At 44.8% G+C, this 20895-nt stretch overlaps 1 protein-coding gene across 1 annotated transcript in view; it reads right to left on the bottom strand.

Annotated features, from left to right (window-relative positions):
* Window positions 1-20895, bottom strand: part of PKDCC (protein kinase domain containing, cytoplasmic) — a 41939-nt gene that overhangs the window by 8582 nt on the left and 12462 nt on the right. The window contains exons 2-5 of the mRNA XM_033145465.1: window positions 15667-15789; window positions 13995-14266; window positions 9177-9256; window positions 7951-8058 (exon numbers count right to left, since the gene is read on the bottom strand). Coding sequence (XP_033001356.1) covers window positions 7951-8058; window positions 9177-9256; window positions 13995-14266; window positions 15667-15789 — 583 coding nt within the window. The remainder of the gene's footprint in view (window positions 1-7950; window positions 8059-9176; window positions 9257-13994; window positions 14267-15666; window positions 15790-20895) is intronic.

The raw sequence follows: 20895 nt of genomic DNA, 5'->3' as shown, positions 1-20895 counted from the left end.
TGAAACAAGAGCTTTATGACGAACTCATAAATATCACTAGAAACCTATGGCAAGTGTGCCTCTTGGACCTTGGAGAACTACACTCTAGTCACATGGGTATTTAAGGTATACAGAAAAATCGAACGGGGATCCTTTGTGGGCGGATTGTACATGCAATTAAAGGAGATAAGTAGGTTCAGACTGGACCACCAAAAGACTAAAGTAGGCCGCTCTTCACAATCCACACTTCCTGTTCCAACCTGGCTGTTGCCATAGCAACAGGTGCAATGGCACGCGGACTCTGGGCAGTGGAATATGTGGTCTTCCTGTCTGTGGTTTCATCTAAATCCAGCAACATAAGTGGGCTGCTCTGCTTCCTTTTTTCCCCTTTCAGCAGCTCTTTCTCGGCACGAGGGATGGGCCAGCGAGGAGGGGGCGTCATGCTTGTCGCTGGCATGACGCCCCCTCCTCGCTGGCCTGCCCCTGGCGCCGAAAAAGGACCACTGAAAGGGGGGGGAAGCGGCATGCGAGCAGGCTGCGGGGCGAGGCTGCTTCACCCTGTGGCCTGTTCGGGGCCCGTCCGGCGGGGCGGGGTAAGGCGGGGCCAGCCAAAATGTCACCCCCCCTCCCCTGGAACCCGGGGCAGGCCACACATCCCCTTGCTCCGCCCCTGTGAGTGGGCATTTGGGGAGGGAGGGTGTATAAACTCTACTATAGGAGTTCCAGACCCTCCAAGTGTCCCTGTTTTCCAGGGGTGTCCTTGATTTAGAGAAGCCGTCCTGGTTTCTGATTTGATCCCTTAGGACATCCCTATTTTCACTGGCGAAATGTTAGAGGCTATGGAGTTATCCCACCCCCCAAGCCATCTGAAGACAGTCCTGTACAGTATTGGGAAGTTTTTAAAATGTTTTTTATATATGTTGGAAGCTGCCCAGAGTGACTGGGGCAACCCAGTAAGATGTGTGGGGTATAAATAGTAAAATTATCATTATGAAACAGGACATCCTTATTTTCATCAGAGAAATGTATGTAGTTAGAGAAGCAGAAACTAATCCTGTTTGTGGGTGTGTATGTGTCCCTCCTCACTTCTGACCATGCCCAGTTCTTACAAATGACAGATGTGCAACACCTGTGCATACTACTTTGCAACTAAACTGTTCAACTTCAGACTAGAAGCAGGAGTTCACATGATAAAATGCTCTCCTGTGGGGGAAAACCATTCCTAAACATGGAAAAGTAGCATGAATTTCACATCTGTCATAGAATCATAAGGTTGGGAGGAATCCCAAGAATCATCTAGTCCAACTGCAATGCAGTTTCTTTGAATTTAAACCCCACCTTTACTCCCCAAGTACTCATTTGAACCCAATGGCTCTCTGGAGCTACCTTTTTCACCTTTGGGTCAGCAGATGTCAGAATCACAGAATCTTAGAATTGTACAGCTGGAAGGGACCGCGGTGGTCATTTAGTCCAACCCCCTGCATCGCAAGAACCTTTTGGCCCAAGGTGGGGCTCAAACCCATGACCCCAAGAGTCTCATGCTCTACAACTCCCATTATCCCTAGCTAGCAGGACGACCAGTGGTCAAGAATGGTGGGAGTTGAGTTGAAGTCCAAAAACATCTGGGGATCTATTTGACAGCCCTTGAAATATCTGAAGATAGCAATCGTGTCACCTTTTAATCATCTCTTCTCTAAGCTACACATACCCCTTCAACTTTTCCTCATATGACTTAGTTTCCAAATCCCATCATCATCATTGCCGCTCTTCTCACATTCCAGTTTATCAATATCCATCTTTAACTGCAGCCCTCAGGACTGGACACAATGGTCATGACGTCGGCAATGGACTGTTAGTTTAGAAAACACTCTCCCCCAAGAAGGCCCACCTGGTTATACCCTTGTCAGCATTCTGGCACCAGGCAAGGATTATTATTTTTTCATAGGCCTTTGGGCAGATTTGGTATTGCATTGTTAAATCTGTTTTGAATATGTTTATGTGATTTCAACATTGTATTTTTACTTGTTTCTAAATTGCTTTGGGACTTTACATAAATTTAATAAACCTAAACCGTATTTTCTACTATTATTTCACCCCAAAAAAACTCCTGGTAATAGGATGCCATTTGGTGACACGGGCCTTATTTCTTATTCAATGTACTCGGAACTAAATTTAGGAATTCCACCACAATTACCCCACTTAGAAAGGTTTGGTTCAAGCCAGGATTGTTTTGTCTCGCCAAAACTTGAAACCTGCTCAAATGGTGTCCATGGAATTTGAAGACTCCTTGTAGCAACTCACATGATAAAAAGGTCAAAGTTCTGCTCATTTCCAGGCTAATGGTGTTAAAAACCTATAAATAACCTGCCTAATACTGTAACAGTGGCAATAAATTCACACATTCAGCTACACACACACACAAACACAAACACGTTTGGCATGGCATGGCATGGCTTAAGGCTACCACTGTAATGTCACATTATAGAGATTACAATGTATTCATCATCCTAATCCCAAACTCTTATTTCTGCCTAAAACTATTATTGTAAAGTTCACAAGACAGTCAATGAAGTGAGGGGTACTCCCACAGTGCCAAAATCTGCCCTCCAATTTCTCAATAGTTTCCATTTTCCTAGCTAGCAGACCCTCCAAGTGTTCCTACTTTCCAGGGACAGTCCCAGATTTACAGGAGCTGTCCTGGTTTTCGATTTGATCCTGGAATGTCCCGCTTTTCCTTAGGGCATCCCTAGTTTCATCAGAGGAGTGTTGGAGGGTATGGAGTTATGGGACCCCCCCGAGACAAGTAACTATACAACCTTTAGAAGACATCTGAAGGCAGCCCTGTATAGGAAAGTTTTTTTCAATGTTCAATGTTTTATTTTGTTTTTAAATACGCTGCAAGCCACCCAGAGTGGCTGGGGCAACCCAGTCAGATGTATAAATAATAAAATTGTTATTGTTGTGTTGTTAAATAGGACTCCCTATTTTCATCAGAGAAATGTTGGAGGGTAGGAGCTAGTTTTCAGGACAAATTAAGAGTTTTGAACTTTCGGGGGGGGGGGAGATAGCTTCAGCCTTTTTCTTCATCCACCATTGGTTCCAGCCACGTCTTCCACTGGCATGTGGCCTCCAACAGATTAGTATCAAGAGAATGCAGCCCCCCTCTTGGCAGAAAAAAGTCACACACACCCCACACACACACCTGGAGGCAGAGACACCTTTATCATCATCTGCTTTTAACTGATATTGCTGGGGGCTGAACGTAGTGCCTTTTACAGGTAGGTCATTTTATGTTGGTCTGCCAGTGAAAACAAAATAAAAAATAAAAAAATTCCTTCCAGTAGCACCTTAGAGACCAACTAAGTTTGCTCTTGGTATGAGCTTTCGTGTGCATGCACACGAAAGCTCATACCAAGAACAACCTTAGTTGGTCTCTAAGGTGCTACTGGAAGGAATTTTTTTTTATTTTTATTTTTATTTTGTAGTGCCTTTTGCAGTCTCTCCCTCTTCTTACTGGTAAGCCAAAAGCCACCTTGGCTCTCTGCGCTCAGGCATGCCAGCCTCTCCCCAGACTCAGTCGCAAGCATACGTCCTGGGATGGCAATTTAATATAAATTAGGTAAAACAGGTTGCGGTTTCGTCCTTTCAGCTTGCTCGAGTCACCCTCCACCTGAATTTAATCAGTCCTAATGGCCATTTATTTCAGCCGCAGCAGCCCAATTGGGTGGGGGGGGGGGGGAGAGAGAGGTATGTGTGTTTTACTACCAACTGTAGCTACCAGTTGGAAAGCTGCCCAGTCTGCTTTTCTATTTATCACCTGCCAATATGCCCTGGTCCAGGGACACAGCTGCAGCAACGGGGAGCCTTGACAAAGAAATGGCTTTACTCTCCCCACCGCCACCCATCTGTTGTAATGGCAATTTAAATACTAAAAAGGCAGGGTCCACAAGAGAGAAGTGGAAGTGATTAGAACTTATTTGCAGAATGGCACAACATTATAGCTAGGGTAGCCGCTGAGGCGGTGCCAAAATGGAGGGCAAGGATTTGCATAAATGTTACATATGCTAACAGATGCTCCTAAATACAAATTCATAAATCATGTACAGTAACTAGAAATGCAATGCATCTCAGCATACTGGAAAAGATTGTGGACAGGTGGCCTGCTCAGTTTGCTGGCTAGGTGTAGATGGTCAACTTCAAGGTTCTCCCAGCTTTCCTTTCTTATGATTTCCATCTTCAAGGTGGACTTGCACCAAAAAGCCCTTCAAACAGTGGCTGCTGCAAAACAGAGGACTGCCCTCTTTCTGTGAACCAGGACACATGGCCACCCTATTTACAGCTACTAGCTTCCTCTGGAGTAAAGAGTGGAAAGGCTTCAAAAACAGCATCTGTGGCAGTGAGAGCTTTACAGAGGGAAGGGGTAATCTACGAAAACCTCTCTCCTCCTTTTCCGTTACAGGATGCCACTATGACAGTGGTTTTCAACCAGTGTCCTAGTGGCACCCTGGGGTGCTTTGAATGCTGATCAGGGGTGCTGTGGGAAACACTGGCCTCTGTGCCTCTTTTCCCTTCCCTTCGTCCTCTGATGTCCTCTCGTGCTTCTGCCTGGCCAAAGGCTTGAACAGCTGTTTATTGCAGCAGCCCTGGCTATAAGGAAGGCATCTCTCTTTGGGGTGGGTGGGGGGCAGCTCAGAGACAAGGGACGGCAGCAGCAGCTGACCAGAGGGCTCCCAAGGAGAAAGAAGAGAAGAGGAGGCTGAGGGAACACTCCCCAAGGGAGAGTGTTTGAAAAAGGGTGAGAGGCTGCCAGCTCTGCAGGCAAGGGGTGACATAACTAGGCTCCTGAGCCCCACAGGGATGCAGCAGAAAGAATGTAGTCAAGGGAGCCATGGACTCAAAAAGGTTGAAAACCTCTGCTCTATGAGATCCAAAGAACATAAGAGCAGCCTGCTGGATCAGGCCAAAGGCCCATCTACCGGTAGTCCCTCATCCTGTTCTCACAGCGACCACCCAGTTGGCTATGAGAATCCTGCAAGCGGAACCAGGATGCAACAGCAGTCACAAACAGAAAAGTTTCTCCCATGCTTGGAAGTGCATCTTCAGATACTGCCCATTAATATCGGAGAGGTGGATTTTCCAAATGGAAGCAGTATTGGCATAGCCATTTTCTAAATAAATATACATAAAAGCTACTCAGAAGCCATTTTTGCCAGTGTACTCCTGTTGATACTATCAAGAGTAAATATGGGAATAAGCAAATTAAAGAACTGGAAATCCTTGTTTCTAAAATTTGGAATATTTGTTTCTAGCTGTTGTGCCACCTATAAAGGCAGGTGGTTTATATTATGATCCATTAGTCCTCCCTGTTTACAGTCATTGGTTTTGTTTTGCTTTAGAGTTTATTACAACCTGTATTTAAAAAAAAAAACCAACAACAACCTGTAGACGTATTCTTGAATTCAGCATCGTTTTAAATAGCCCAGCATCCAGATAACAAACTTCAATAATGGGGTGATTTACGATTAGGGAAAACACACATGACTATTAAAGTTCCCCCCGCAACACACACACACACACTTTGTTTCTGTGTCACTAAAGCGAAGTCCAAAGTAGAATATAATTTACGGCACTATAAAAAGTTTTACAACCAAAGCACAGTGAAAGCTTAAGACCCCAAGTCCTTCTGTAACATGACCAAGATTTATCTTGTTAACGTTTATTTATGGGAAAAGCTCAGAGTGACAAGAACTTTCATGAAGCTGCTTTTCCACTGACACTTTCCCTTACTAACTGGGCATGGGAAAAGGCTTTGGGAAACAGTTCAGGCTCAATCGCGAGGCTCTTCTGAACACTTTTACCTATACATTGATAAAGAACCTTCAGTCCAGCAGCAGCAGAGGGCATTCTAGCGTTGAACAGGAAAGGCAGATTTGCTGCTGCCATTGAAATAGATGGGATAGCCTGCATGATAGCAGGTAGGATTCTGGACCAGGGATGAAATGTGCAGATAATTAAAAACTATTTTGATTTAAAGCCCAGCCTCTTCTGGCAGTTTAGGGAGAACTATCGTAATGGTTTCTAAACAAAATGGATCTCAGCCAAAGCAGAGTTAGTTGGATGCTAACAAGTTGCTGTTACATGAGTTCCCGAGGAAGAAAAACCAAGTCTGAATAGATGTTACTCCAGCTGAATGTCAGCGTAGCTTTGCTCCATCTTAGCAGGCCAACACACTGTTTCTGTTAGGGTGTTCTGCAGAACCTTGTACTATTCTAATGGTGCTGTTAAAACTGGATTCAGCAGACACCCCAGAATAATTCCCAGCATCCTGGCACTCTGCCAACAAAGGATGGATCGTGCAGCTGAAATGCAATTGGGCTGTGTTGACACTGTCACTCAGCAAAGTGTGTGATGGAAAACGGCAAAATGTGGAATGTTAAAGGAGCACCTGTACCAGTCTTTCCTGCCAGTTTCTTACTAAGATGTTGACCCTGGAGCTGTCCACACTGTCAAGCCTCATCTCCTCCCTCAATAATTATGGAACCAAATGGAAACCCAGTGAAGAGCTCTGGACTTTCCCTTTTAGCCTGAGGGGTGGTTTCAACGCAACAACCAGGATTGGAACTACTCCCACAACAGTCCCCTCCCTTACTTAAATTTCTTTTAATTGTGCTGAATCCCGATTCAGCTCATTTTATTGGCTTATATGGGGTTTTTATCAGTATCTGTAATATGTGTCTTTTTGCTGCAATGGCCTGTAGGCTATGCAAATAAAGTTTGTTGTTGTTGTTACTTAAATTTCTACTTTGTTAATCTGCCTGGTCCTTAGCCATACACAAAGCCTACCCATAGGGTGATTGGGAGGTCATCTGACTACCTGGATGCTATTGATATTACTTCTATAGTTCTGCTACCCATATGATAGCACCACACATCCCAGAGACCTCAAGCCGGGATAAAAAGACACAGACAGATTGATGCTCAATCACCATTAGGAGTCTGAGACCCCAAATCCAAGGACACCTTTACCAACCCCAGCCCTGAGCTGTCAATGAGCTACCAGAAGGTGTATTGGAAGACAGCAAAGACCACCAGTGTTGAAGCAATGATTCTACAACATCAACTTCGTTGGGCTGGTCGTGTTATTTGGATGCCCGATTATTGTCTTCCAGAGCAACTACTCTATTCCGAACTTAAACATGGAAAGCGTAATGCTGGTGGTCAACAAAAGAGGTTTAAAGACTCTCTCAAGGCAAATCTTTAAAAAATGTACTATAAACACAGGCAACTGGGAAACACTGGCTTGTGAGCGCTCCAGTTGGAGAACAGCCTTTACCAAAGGTGTCATGGACTTTGAAGACACTCGGACTCAAGACAAAAGGGAGAAACAAGCTAAGCGGAAGGCATGCTTGGCAAACCCTCACCGTGATCAACTCCTGCCCGGAAACCTATGTCCCCACTGTGGAAGGACTTGTGGATCCAGTGTGGTGTAGTGGTTAAGAGCAGTAGACTCATAAACTGGGGAACTGGGTTCGCGTCTCCGCTCCTCCACATGCAGCTGCTGGGTGACCTTGGGCTAGTCACACTTCTCTGAAGTCTCTCAGCCCCACTCACCCCACAGAGTGTTTGTTGTGGGGGAGGAAGGGAAAGGAGAGTGTTAGCCGCTTTGAGACTCCTTCGGGTAGTGATAAAGTGGGATATCAAATCCAAACTCTTCTTCTTCTTCCAGAATTGGTCTCCACAGTCACTTACGGATTCACTATTAAGACTGCATTTGTGGAAGACAATCTTACTCGGCTACGAGTGATCGCCAAAGAAGAAGAAGACGTGAAGGTGGCACTGCTTTGAATTCTCACCCTCCATCAAGACCCATGTGGGACTGCAACAAAACAACCAGACCCCTAGCCAGAAAGGCAGCATGCAGCCATCCTGAGTCAAGACTAATTTGCTGCCCCGCAGGGAGTGATACTTTACCTGACCGGGGTGTCCGTGTAGAATTCTGGAGGTACACGCCACTCTTGTATAAATGCAAAACTCTTTCAAGCTGAGCAGCCGTTTCGTCTATTCCCCACTGAAGTTCTCCTATAACAAGGGAAACAGCTTAGAGACAGAAAGAAACCTGGTGTACAGCAACAGCTAGTCAGGGGCAATAGATGGGGCAGCAAGGGAGAACAAACGAAACTATTAATCACACTTCTGTCTTTCTCCAAGGAGCAGCAAATGGGGGGGCGGGGCGGCAGACACTTCCTATGTTCTTAACTTTCATGTTCCCCCCACTGCATTCCAGTTGCCTTCTTTCTCTATTGCCTTCAAATCCTGCATCCGGACTTCTTGAACACAAGAACAGCCCTGATGGATCAGGCTAGTGGCCAACCAGATGCCCATGGCCACAAAGCAGGATCTGAGCACAGCAGTGCCCCCCCGCCCCGGTCGTTTCCAGCAACTGGTATTCAGAAGCATTACTGCCTCCGACCAAGGAGAAAGAGCACAGCCATCATGGCTCATAGCCACTCATCATAGCCTTATCCTCCACAAAGGCATCTAATCTTCAAGTCTCTTCTCTGTCCTGGATCTTCCAGCGCTCAGCTTCATGGGGTGGTGCCCATGAGTTCTAGTGTTCTGACGGAAGAGGAGCATCGAATTGGCCACAGTGGGAAGCTTTTAGTTTAATCCAATGGAGATCTTGACACATTTCTTTTTTTAAATGCATTTTATTGATTTTTAACAATTATAAGCACATTACATAAACGGTTAAATTTTTTCATCCTCCCCCCCCCAAGGGAAGCAATCGCCTAAACCCCTCTCTCACAGGAGCAAATATTAAACACTTCAAATTTAACCCATTAAACATATAAATAATCATTGCTTAGGTCTGGCCCTTCTATAGGCCAGTCATTATTCTTTTCCTCTATTTCATTGTAGATTGACTTCCTCAGATCCCCCCCTGTTGAATTCACGGTCTATCCTTTTTAACAGTTTTCCAATCATGGTCAAATCTATTTTACCCAATCTCATTATATTTTCTCCTTATCTTTTTACATATATTCTTATAATCGCTCTTAACTCCTCAAATTTTAAAATCAAACCTTGGCTCCTACATAATTCTGAAACTTTCTTTTGACCCTCATCAAATTTACCCCTATTATCCTAATTTTAACCGCTTAATTCTTCATTTTTCTCACCCTTGACACATTTCTTACCTGTAGCATTGACAATCGCATCGAGCAACGGCCTCAGGGATGAAGGGGCACTGTGCGGCAGAAGATAAGTAAAGAAAAACCTACAAAGAAGTGAAAGTTGTTAGTTTTGCGAGTTCAGTAACCACAGGACATCATAAATGAATAATAAAATTCCAGTAATTTACAAGTGTCTGAGGTATGCAGGAAATAGAATCATTTTCTATAATTAAATATAGAGCTGCGGCTATATTCACACAGCTGCTGGGTGAAGCATAGAGAGAGCTGCTTTGGACAAGGCCACCTTGTAACTAACTACCTGTAAATACTTTATTAATGTAGAGATTTGCTGTAAAAAAATTAAAAAAGCACACCATGGATTTGATCTATTTGGAAAGCTGTCTGTCTCTGCTTGGACAAGGCTTTTTATTTATTTAAGGACTGTAAATTCAAAACGTCTTTCACGTGTCCAACCCCCAAAAAGCAACCAGCCAGATTGACATCGAACCACTAATATTTTTCAGTGCTTCCCAGCAAAAGTATCGCACATATGACACAATTTATGCAAGGCGCAGAATTCAGTCGACAGAATTTGGTTTATAATTCCAATTCACATTGTTAGAATTTGAGTTAGAATGCCTCAGAATAGTGTTGTTTTTCCCCCTTCTCTCTTTTTAAATTGAGTCTATTTTCATTAATGGCTCTGAATAATTTGCTACACAAAGGATCCAAAGTCAGGCAATAACTTTATTTGGACTAATCAAAATGTCACTAAGTAGCAATTAAACTTTTTTGAGTTGTCCAGAACTTTTCTGGAGGCTTGATGTTAATCAAACTTGTGGGTTGAAAGAGGAAAAGTTGAGCAAGAATTTTAATAATAATAATAATTTTTTATTTGTACCCCGCCCATGTGGCTGGGTCTCCCTGGCCACTCTGGGCAGCTTCCAACAAATATTAAAATACATTAGAATATCACAGATTAAAAACTTCCCTAAACAGGGCTGCCTTCAGGTATTTTCTAAATGTAAGCTGAAAGTCTGGAGTTTATAATAGTCTCAAGATGGGGTGCAGGTAATGTTAAGCAGAATCAACTAGATTAGACTCCAAAAAAAGAATGGATACAAAACCTTTTGGAATATGCAGAAATGGGGAAACTTACCGGAAAAGTAAGAAATCAAGATAACAAACTTTTTATAAAAGAATGGAAACGGTTTGTTGAATATTTACAAACAAATTGTAAACAGATAAAAACATTGGCAGGATTATTGTAAAAACCTGCAGTTTCATAAGAGTATATATTTAAAGTAGATGAATACATGAACGAATTAAGTTAATTTGGATATGCAGAAACTATTAATAATAAATTTAAGGAACCGAAGAAAGAGGGGGAAGGAAGTCAAGTTGTGAAATGTTAAAATGACTGTAAAACTATTGAAATGTATAAACCTGAAAATTATAAATAAATAAAAAAGATTAGACTCCAAGTTCCCATCTCCACTATGTGTTTAAAGTAGTGTTGTACAGCTTTAAAGAACCATGTCTTCCCCCAAAGAATCCTGGGAACTGTAGTCTGTTAAGAGTTCTGAGAATTGTTAGGAGACCCCTATTCGCCGCACAGAGCTACAATTCCCAGAATTCCCTGGGGAGAGTAATTTTTAAACCACCCTCCACTCTTGGTTGGGAGGAGTGGCAGCGACTCATGAGGCAGCGACTCCATTGCTCTGTTCCAGATTCTCAGCCAAAAATAGGATTACTCTGTGGGAAGAGCCCTGCTGGATTAGACCAAAGATCCCTCTGATCCAGCATCCTGTTCTCACAGTGACCTTATGGGATACCCACCAGGAGAATCTGAGTGCAACAACACTTGTGAAACCTAGGAAGTGGCATTCAAACGCATGAATAACAAAGGGAGCGGGATGCTTCAATTTTTAAACCACAATGGCATGATTTATCAAGGGATCTGAAGTTTGAATTTCTTCTGCAAATCCCATACTACCATTGCAGTCTATCAAGCCTCCTTTCAGAGTGACTTTTAACAAGACGGACAGTATAAACAGACCCATGAGATGTAAATATTACATCATGGGCAGATTGGTAACATAAATAGGACGTTTCAATGGATGCTGCCCTGTCCTACATCTGTTCTGAAAAGTCAGGAAGAACATTTTCCCTGCATACATAGATCCAGCTGTCAGTCATATTAAAAAGTCGCTCACGCCTGGGGGAGGGAATAAAAACACTTGCTACATGTGTATTAAATGAAGTCATAGGAAAGAATTAAGATAAGATTGGTTGGTTTGCAAATAGATTGCTACATCGCATGCCTTCAAACCATGCCTTGAGAACACGAAGACACATGGGGAGTGAACATAGAATCCTGATCACCAAATGAACCATGGAGAGTCAAGGCCAAACTACACTTTGTACTACTCACACTTTAAAACAAAAGGCTTTTTTTAAAAAAATATTTAATAAAAATCAGCTGCAGGCAGGGTTCATGTCCAGAACATGTACCCAATTGCTCGCTGCTGAAAATCACCCAGCTGCTATTCCCCTCCCCTGCAAAATGTACTGTTTGTGGCAAGCCTCACCTTCAGAAGCAAAAGGCTGTGGGGGGATTTTTTTCCAGCAAGAATATGTTGCTGTTCCCTACTTCAAGTTGGGAGTATGTTGCAGATCAGGGCCCTGCAGCTGATTTTTCTTCAAAACAAACATCTTGAGTGTGTTTTTGGAGAAAGTGTGAGTAATGTCACACTTTAAAATTAGCATTTATTTGGCCTTCAGAGCCAGACTGTGTTTGCTGCGTGTCTCTGAAGACATCCCTTCCAAATGTGGCCCTTCTGGATAATCAAGAAGAAAATAAGTCATGAGGAAGTTACGCCCCCTGTTCTAATTTCATGCATGACTCTCCAGGCCACTCTTTTCGGGGTCTCTTTCTCTTCTGCCTTTTGTGTGAGCAGAGGCACAGAGTTTCATGTGAAATGGGGGAGAGCTTGTCACCTGTGTGTGTGACATCACGTGTGTCGAGAGGAGGCCACAAGGCCCACCATTACTGCGACCGGGCCCTCAAGATTCGGGGGGGGGGGGGCTCAGTCTGCATACCTCAGGTTGCATACGCTTCAGGTTACACATACTCCGCTAACCCAGAAATAACGCTTCAGGTTAAGAACTTTGCTTCAGGATAAGAACAGAAATCGTGCTCTGGCGGCACAGTGGCAGCAGGAGGCCCCGTTAGCTAAAGTGGTGCTTCAGGTTAAGAACAGTTTCAGGCTAAGAACGGACCTCCAGAATGAATTAAGTTCTTAACCCGAGGTACCACTGTAAATGAATATGCAGAGAGTGAGAGTTTAGTATTTGAAAAGCATCTTTCTGTTTTTTAAAGATGATGAACAACTCCCGGATCAAGGCAGAGCAGCCTTGCGGAGACCGGCAGAAAGAAGAGGAGACCAACACCCTGGTGGACAATTTCAGCGGCTTCAATGGAGTCAGCCTGGAGAAGCTAGGTGAGCTGGGGGGGGGAAGAGAGGTGGGCGAGAAGGCCTCCCCTCTGCCCGGGGATGGCTGGCTTCTCTCACGCACACCCCCAAATATGAGGGGTGCCCAGAAGCGGTCCGAGCCTCCATCAGAATCAGGTTATTGGGCTGAACAGGTCTTTAATATTCCAACTAAACTGGCGGCCTGGCAATATTTCTAGTCTGCACAAGAGCCTGTAAGCAACACTTCTAAACAGACGTTTGCATTCTGTAGGTTCAAAGATAAAATGAAACTGCCCTTTCTTAAGGAATTGCACACTTCAAATCTCATAGTCGTGGTGATAGTTGTCATCGGCGCATAATATGCTTCCTATTGCAGCTTGGTTCCATTTAAAGACCTGGCAAAAGAGGAAGTGCTTCTAGCTACTGGAAACCAAAACAATACCATGCAGAGGCGTTGGGTGTAGATCAAGGAATGTCAAGGAGCTCATTCTGACCATCAGGAATTATGGGAAGCTGCTGTAGCATCCATTCGTTATTCTGTTCTGTTTTATGGAAGGACCCCTTTGTACAGAACAGGAACACACCTTACTTTATAGGATACAGTGGTACCTCGGGTTACATACACTTCAGGTTACATACGCTTCAGGTTACATACTCCGCTAACCCAAAAATAATGCTTCAGGTTAAGGACTTTGCTTCAGGATAAGGACAGAAATCGTGCTCTGACGGCACAGTGGCAGCAGGAGGTCCCATTAGCTAAAGTGGTGCTTCGGGTTAAGAACAGTTTCAGGTTAAGAACGGACCTCCAGAACAAATTAAGTACTTAACCCGAGGTACCACTGTACTTTGGGCGGCTGAGCTGTCGTCAGCCCCATAGAGTTGGTGCCTATGTGTGTAAGAAAGTAGGTGAGAAAGTAAGGAGACAGAGAGAAGGGAATATGACTGCTCCGTCGTGAGTCAGATAGTGAGCCCAGGGTGCAACATTACCCTGCAGACGGATGAAGCTGAAATGGACAGGATGGCGGAAGGTGGGGGGGGGGGGTGGCACAGAGGGTGAGAGATGAGATGGCACAGAAAAAGAGGGGGTGCCCTATGCAGTCCTGCCCACTTTGGGATCTGGTGTTGCTCACTGTCAGCATGCAGGCCCTAAGGCAAGAGTGGGGAACCTTGGCCCTCCAGGTGTTGCTCAGCTATAGCTCCCATCAACCCTAACAAACACAGTCAACGGGCAGGGATGATGGGAGGCCACTTAGGGAATGTAGCCTATGATAGGGTTCCCCACTCCTGAAATAAAACCATCTCTAGCATTCGGAAGGTTTCCCACTCCTGACAGCCCACAGCCATTCGTTTCCAGCTGCTTCGATACCTGTAGGCATTGTAAAGATTCCTCTTCTCGTTCATACTTTGGCATTTGCCCTCAAGAGAACAAGGCAGGCTGAAGTTTCTCGCCGGGAACTCCATGAAACAGTCCCTGCTGCTGGTGCAGGAGGCCTCCTCAATGCTGGCGTCATCCAGATCCGTCACCTTGAGCTCTCCGTCCACAATCACAAACTGCCGGGGTCGGAAATCCAAGAGAGTCACGGAGCCAAGGGGAGAGTGGGCCAGATAGTGCAGAAGCTGAACTAAGCTGAAGCAGATCTGAAACAACAAGAGCCACGTTGTCACGCCTGGCTTCCCTAACAAGGCCGTCCTAGAAGGATCTGTTTATTGTTGCAGAGCATGAAAAGGAAAAGAAAAACAAAGACAACAGCCCTTTCATCATTAGAAACAGATTGGATGGTTACAAGAGCCAAGTGCACACACAGGAGGATCTCCCCATTTTCCCTGGTCTTCAGCACACAGGTTTGTCCCCTTAGATGTCCCAGGGGGGAAATGTAGGCTTACTGCATAGGTGCACACATCAATCTTTGGAAAGCCAACACACCATTGCAAGACCCATTGCCAAATCCCATCTCTGGCTTGGCTTACTGGAGGAGTGAAGAGCCAGTATATTGTTGGACTACAGCTCCCATCATCCTTGACCACTGGGCCATGCTAGCTGGGGCTGATGAGGGGCTGGGGACCCCAGCAGCATCTGTAGGGATAGAGCAGGGTTTCCCAATCTTGAGTCTCCAGCTGTATTTGGACGACAGTGCCCATCATCCCTGACCTGCTAGCTAAGGATGATGGGAGTTGTAGTCCTGAAGCAGCAGGAGACCCAAGTTTGGGAAACCCTGGGCTTGAGCTTTGGAGGCAACCAGAAGCAGCACCAGGACACAGCATCCTCAGGCAGCTAGTGGGGCTCCACGTGCCCCCCTTGCTGTGCAGACACTTGCCCTCGACCCTCTACATCAGGTGGCTAGGAGCCGCCATTAAAATTGCCCACAACACAGCATCACCCAAGGGCAGGGGGGAGCCAAAGGAGTACCCTCCTGATGTTTTCGACTACAGTGCACATCAACCAGAGCCAGGATGGTCAATGGTCAGGAAAGATGGGAACTGGAGTCCTCAACATCTGCAACGCACCACTGCGGGAGCTCAAAGTTGCTCCGTGCTGATCACAGTGCTGCCGCTTGCCATTGTCACGTAAGCCCACCATAGAACACCAATATAGGAGAGTGCCCAGCAGAAGTAGGGCTGCCACTTCACCCAACCAGCTGCTTTTGAGATGATGGTTTTGAGAAAGCAGATGTGACCCCCTACCGTTGGTCAAAGTGAGACAACCGGCCCAGGCGGCCAATGCGAGGGGGAAGGGGGCAAGTGGCAGCCTCTAGTCTATTCCTCCTAAGGCCACTTTCCCTCTGTTGGAAGACACAGCTCTGTATGCTTCATGGCCTGTCCCAGCCACCCCAAACTATCATGCTGCCTCAGGTGCAGTGACATTATCCTACCACAGGGGGCAAAGTAAGATTCAGCTGCCAGCCCTGAATGGAGTGGGGAGGGGGCACCACCTGTCTTGCACTGGCCCTGGGGATCCTGCTCCACTCTCTGCACACATATTCTGAACCTCCACCAACGGTTAATGCCTCCTCAAATTCCAGCTTTGAAACTCTACTTACGCGAAACCTGTCCTCCCAGGATATCTGTAAAAGCTGGATCATCTCCAGGGGTGAGCCCAGTTCTGTGATGGCAGTCAGGGTGTCTGCGATGTCATTGCTGTCTTGGTAACAATATCCGTGAAGCTGCAAAGACAGGTGGGGGAAAGGAGGCATTAGTACATTATTTGAATGTATGCATGTTTTGGTATACTTCAGTTTAGGCAGAAGGAAGAGGGGTTGTTTGCTTAAATCTGCTGCTACCCAAAAGCCCGCCTCCCCACAGGCAGAAAGCTAGTATCTCAAGGAGGATGGAGTTTAGAAATTTTAAGTGCTTACGGTAGATACAGGGAGGTTTTTTACAGGCAGAATATAAGCACCATCAACTTACAGGCTGCATCTAGAGGGGAGACCTTTCCACATGTTAGGCAAAACCCAGCACATTAGCTCAGAGCTTTCAGCCTCCAGATGTTTTGGGCTACAACTCTCAACCAGCTGTGCTGTCTGGAACTGATGGGAGTTGTAGTCCCAAATATCTGGAAGGTAAAGGTTGGGGAAGCCTGGACTACATCATTGAATCCCCACCCCCCAAATGCAGTTTGACAGACAAGTCACAAAATTTATTGATTGATATATTTTTTTAAAATAAACTAATGGGGAAAAACACTGGGGGGGAAACCTGTGCTGTGTTCATGCACTGTTATAATACAGGAGGTAAAAAATCTTCAACAACAAATAATTTATAAAAGTTTCCCTTAGATCAGTAGTTTTTTTCTTTCTTTCTTTCCAAACAGCATGTCAAGAAACCTTGGGGTTTGTTCGGAAGTGTATCTGAAATTCCTCAATGAGAAGATCAGCATTTATTTTCTAAAAACGGTTATATCCTACCTTTTCAAGAGTTACGGTAGGTCCTTGGTACGGTTTGCCAACATAATATGAAACAAGTGGACCCACAATAAAACCTAGAACCAGAGCAGCCCACGGAAACGGCGTTTACCTTCCCACTGCAGCAGTACCTATTTATCTACTTGCACTTGATGTGCTTTCGAACTGCTAGGTTGGCAGGAGCAGGGACCGAGCAACAGGAGCAACAGACCGAGCAACAGGGGATTCGAAACGCCGACCTTCTGATCGGAAAGCCCTAGGCTCAGTGGTTTAGACCACAGCACTACCTGCGTCCTACTCAGAATCAAATGTTTCCCATTGAACTTATTCCCAGGTAAGTGTGCATAGGACTTACTGCCGCTTTAAAATGTGCGAATGAATGTTCACCAGTTTTGACTCTTGCAACCCCATGCCAGGGATCTGTCATTGTCTGGGGAAACCGAGCATTTCATAAAATGCATGGTTGTATGAAGTAATTACTCCTTGTCTGAAATAAGTGCCTTTGCACATCAAAACACTGTTTTTAGGAAAGGGAGCATCGGACAAATGGGAGTGTTAAAAGGGAGGGGGAAGGAAACTGAAACCAGCAATAGACACTTTGGCATCAGATCTGTACTTGTGGCAGTTTTCTTACACCTTAATTTCTGGGGCAGAGAACTGGGAAGGGAGTGTTAGGCCAAGCAAGCGGGAAAGAAGCAAAAGTCAAACAGAAGTAGGAGGTAGCTGGCCTTTCAGGTGGGGAAAAAGAAGAACTTTAGCAGTGGGAACTGTGTTGAGGAATTGCCTGGAGTCCACCAAGACAAATTAAAATTGATGTCAATTCTGGGATGAAGATTAGCCATTCATTCCAGTGATTCCTACCAGTAGCAGTTTTCAATGCCAAGCACTACTTGTTACAACAATGTGAAGAAGGCAAAATCCCTTGGAACTGTGCAGATTTCTTTTGGAGGTGGGAGAGAACGACAAATTACGGCGACGAGAACGAACCCTTTTTCAAACGCGCCCCCTGCCCAAACAGAAGCCAAAAGGTCAGACAGGACACAAAACCCGGCATGTTCGAAACACAAAATAAAAGACCCCTAGTAAGCTGTCGTCAATGGGTAGAGATAGACAAACAGAAAACCCTTTCTGGCTTAAGTGAGATTTCCAAAGCTGGATTTGTCAAAAAGAACACATGCCAAGAAAAGGCTTTAGCAAAAGTGTTGCTTTTCTATGCCCAGAGAGGAGGAGGAGGAGGAGGAGGAACGGACAAAATGTTCCAAAAAGAGAAACAGTTAAAAACCAGCTTCTATGCAGCAAGGATGATGCAAGTCCAGAATAATTTACAGAAAGGCATTTTTCCTATAACCCAACCCGGCACTGCGTGGCGGTGTTCTGCTCTACTTACTGCCTCTGACCACTCTCCCTCGCTGCTCCAAATGCCTGGAATTCCCCTAGGCCTCTCTTCTCTCTCTCTCTCTCTCTTCCAACCCAACCTTAAAGACTGCTACATCCACAAAAGCTTTGGCTTAACCCCTCAGCTTTCTTCCCCCAAATGAAACAAACCCAGAGACTGGGACCTGGGAGACTCAGGGTTCGAATCCCCACTCTGCCGTGAAGCTCACTGGGTGATGTTAGGCCAGTCCCTGCCTCTCAGCCTATCCTGCCTCACCGTGTTGCTGTGGGGATTAAATGAGGGGGAGAGCCATCAATGCCACCTTGAGCTCCTTGGAGAAAAAGGTGGGATACAAACACAATAAATACCCAGAGTAGACATGACTTAAGCTAAGTTCACTAATTTCAAGGGGTCTACTTAGAGAGATACCCCCACCCCAATAATTTGGCTACCTATACAGTACTAGTTTTAAATGTTTCCCAAATTTTATCTGCATGTGTTTTTGTTACTATATACAGTTACATCAATGGTTGTGTGTGTATTTTAGCTGTGTTTTCTTGAGAGTTTAGTTGTGTACACAGCTTAGAGAGTTCTGATCAAGTGGTCAAAAAAATCTTGCTAAATGATTACACACGGTGTAAATTTCAATGGTGAACGCCTGCCTTTTGCTTACGTTACTATGGAAGCGTCATTTATTCCAGTGGCACTATATAAATAGTAATGGAACTAGGGAATCTGACAATTTCCAGAGGGAGGTGAGGAACCACTATGAATCTGCCCTGCCCCATAATGCTGAGCCCCAGTTCTCCTCCGGATTGGTTCAAAATCTGAGCCACAGAAGAACACCTTGGCTGTGCCTAGGCACTCCCTGCCTGCCTGCCTGCCTTCTTCGCCTGGCTGCAATACCGGTGACAGCCCTAACGTAAGAACATAAAAATAACCAAAGGCCCATCTAGGCCAGCATCCTGTTCTCACAGTGGCCAACCAGATGCCTGTGGGAAACCCGCAAGCAGGATTCAAGCACAGGAGCCCTCTCCTCTCCTGTGGAATAGCAGCCACTGTTATTCAGAAGCATTACTGTCTCTGACCGTGGAAGCAGAGCACAGCCATTCAAGCTGCTGGCCACCACTGCCTCCTGTGGGTGGGAGTTCCATAGTTTAACAACGTGCTGTGTGAAGAAGTCCTTTCTTTTATCTGTCCTGAATCTTCCAACAATCACCACCTGGACTGGAGATGCCAGAGAATGCAAAGCAGATGCTCTAGCACTGAGCCACGGCCCTTCCGCATGTTTGAATATAATCTTCTATTGCTCCACTTCACATACTCCAGCACTGAGCCATGCTGGCTCACCCTGAGAGGCAGCCAAGTTATGAAAGATTCAAGGATGTTGTTAGGGAAGAGCGAGAACATTTGGCCTGACTCTGCACTTCGGATCACATTCTTTATTTGGATAATGATCTACTTTTCCAAGAGGGAATCAAACTAAAAAGGTGCCTTGAAATAAAAATAAGTTGTTGGGTGATTGAAAAAGATCACAAGAAAGGAAAGCTAACAAAGAGCAGTTAAACAGCATCACATTACAGTATATTCTGGCGTATAAGACTACTTTTTAATCCAGGAAAATCATCTCAAAAGTTGGGGGTCGTCTTATACGTCCAGTCGTCCTATACGCCGGTATATACAGTAACTGTAGTCAGCAGCAGCAGATGAAAAGCTTATAAGACATGTTGCTAATTTTCTCCCTGCTGCTCCATCCCCTGGAAATCAAGAAGCATTAAAAAAAAAACTGCGTCAAATGTTCTTAACACATTGCTTTCAGAAATTGCATCTTGAATCATACACAGGTTTGCCGCAAACACATACACACAAAGGCACACTCCCCACCAAAAATGATAATCGCAACTTCAAATGAGATGCCCCTGAAAAAATATATATATATCCCAAAATCCACAGCTGGGCAACATCTTTCTGTGTCACCTGATAGCAGTGGCACTCTACTGGCTGCTGTTCGGTTGGTGTTAATAAAAATCATCACTCAAGCTGTAGATTTTTTTATTTCTGCGTTCTTCTCTAACAGACCAACATGGCTACCTTTGCTTTTTGTGTGCCCTGAAAAATATGCTGTTTTCATCGCAAGCAATACCATGTGGAGGTATATTGAAATAAAATCTATTTAATTTATGAATTGCTTCCCAAGAAGCATTTCAAATTTATCTAATTTCATTAAATTTATGTGCCGCTTAATTGTAAAAGGGGGGAGAGCTTAAAAGCAGTTCACAAGAAGAATAAAAACAAGTATGAAATCATCAGTAAAAAAATAGTTGAAAATAACTATTTAAAACATTGAAAACATAATTAAATCCAACAATAAACACACACAAAAATATTTAAATGCCTGCCGGCATTCTACATATCTTGCATGTTTTTGCAGGTGCCAGAAAGAGTACAGTGAAGGTGCTTGACTGATATCAATAGGCAGAGAGTTCCAAAGTTGCCACACTAAAAGACTCATTTCTTACAAATGTGGAATGAGTGAGATGTGGTATTTGTAACAATGTCAGTTCCACAGAATGAAGCGGTCATCTATTGGGTAAGGATGCAGTTAACAAACTACAACGCCCAGAAATCTTTAGGGGAAGAAACCATGTATTCTACTGCTTTAAATGTGTAGCGTAGACAGAATCATAGCGAAAGTGCAAAGAATTCAGAGTTAGGAATCCCTGGCTCTCCTTTCATAACTTCCTACAGTGCTCAGTGTTCCCGGGCTGGTGAAATGGAGTGACTCTTCAACCAGCTCTTTAGATACACCCTTTATACATCTTCGGCCTGTTCCGACATAAAACTGCCTTCTGTTGTAAATCTCAGTTGTTTCGAAAGGGTACTGAAATTAGTCACAACGGGTCCAAGAACAGGCCTTTTGTGGTGAGGATTTTGAAGATAAAGCAGATGAGGGTTGCAAGTCACCCGCTCCTATTAAAGAAACAGCAAAGCGG

Source organism: Lacerta agilis, chromosome 3 (assembly GCF_009819535.1).
Source record: "Lacerta agilis isolate rLacAgi1 chromosome 3, rLacAgi1.pri, whole genome shotgun sequence".
Taxonomy (NCBI): Eukaryota; Metazoa; Chordata; class Lepidosauria; order Squamata; family Lacertidae; genus Lacerta; species Lacerta agilis.
This window is presented reverse-complemented; position numbering and strand designations above follow the sequence as displayed.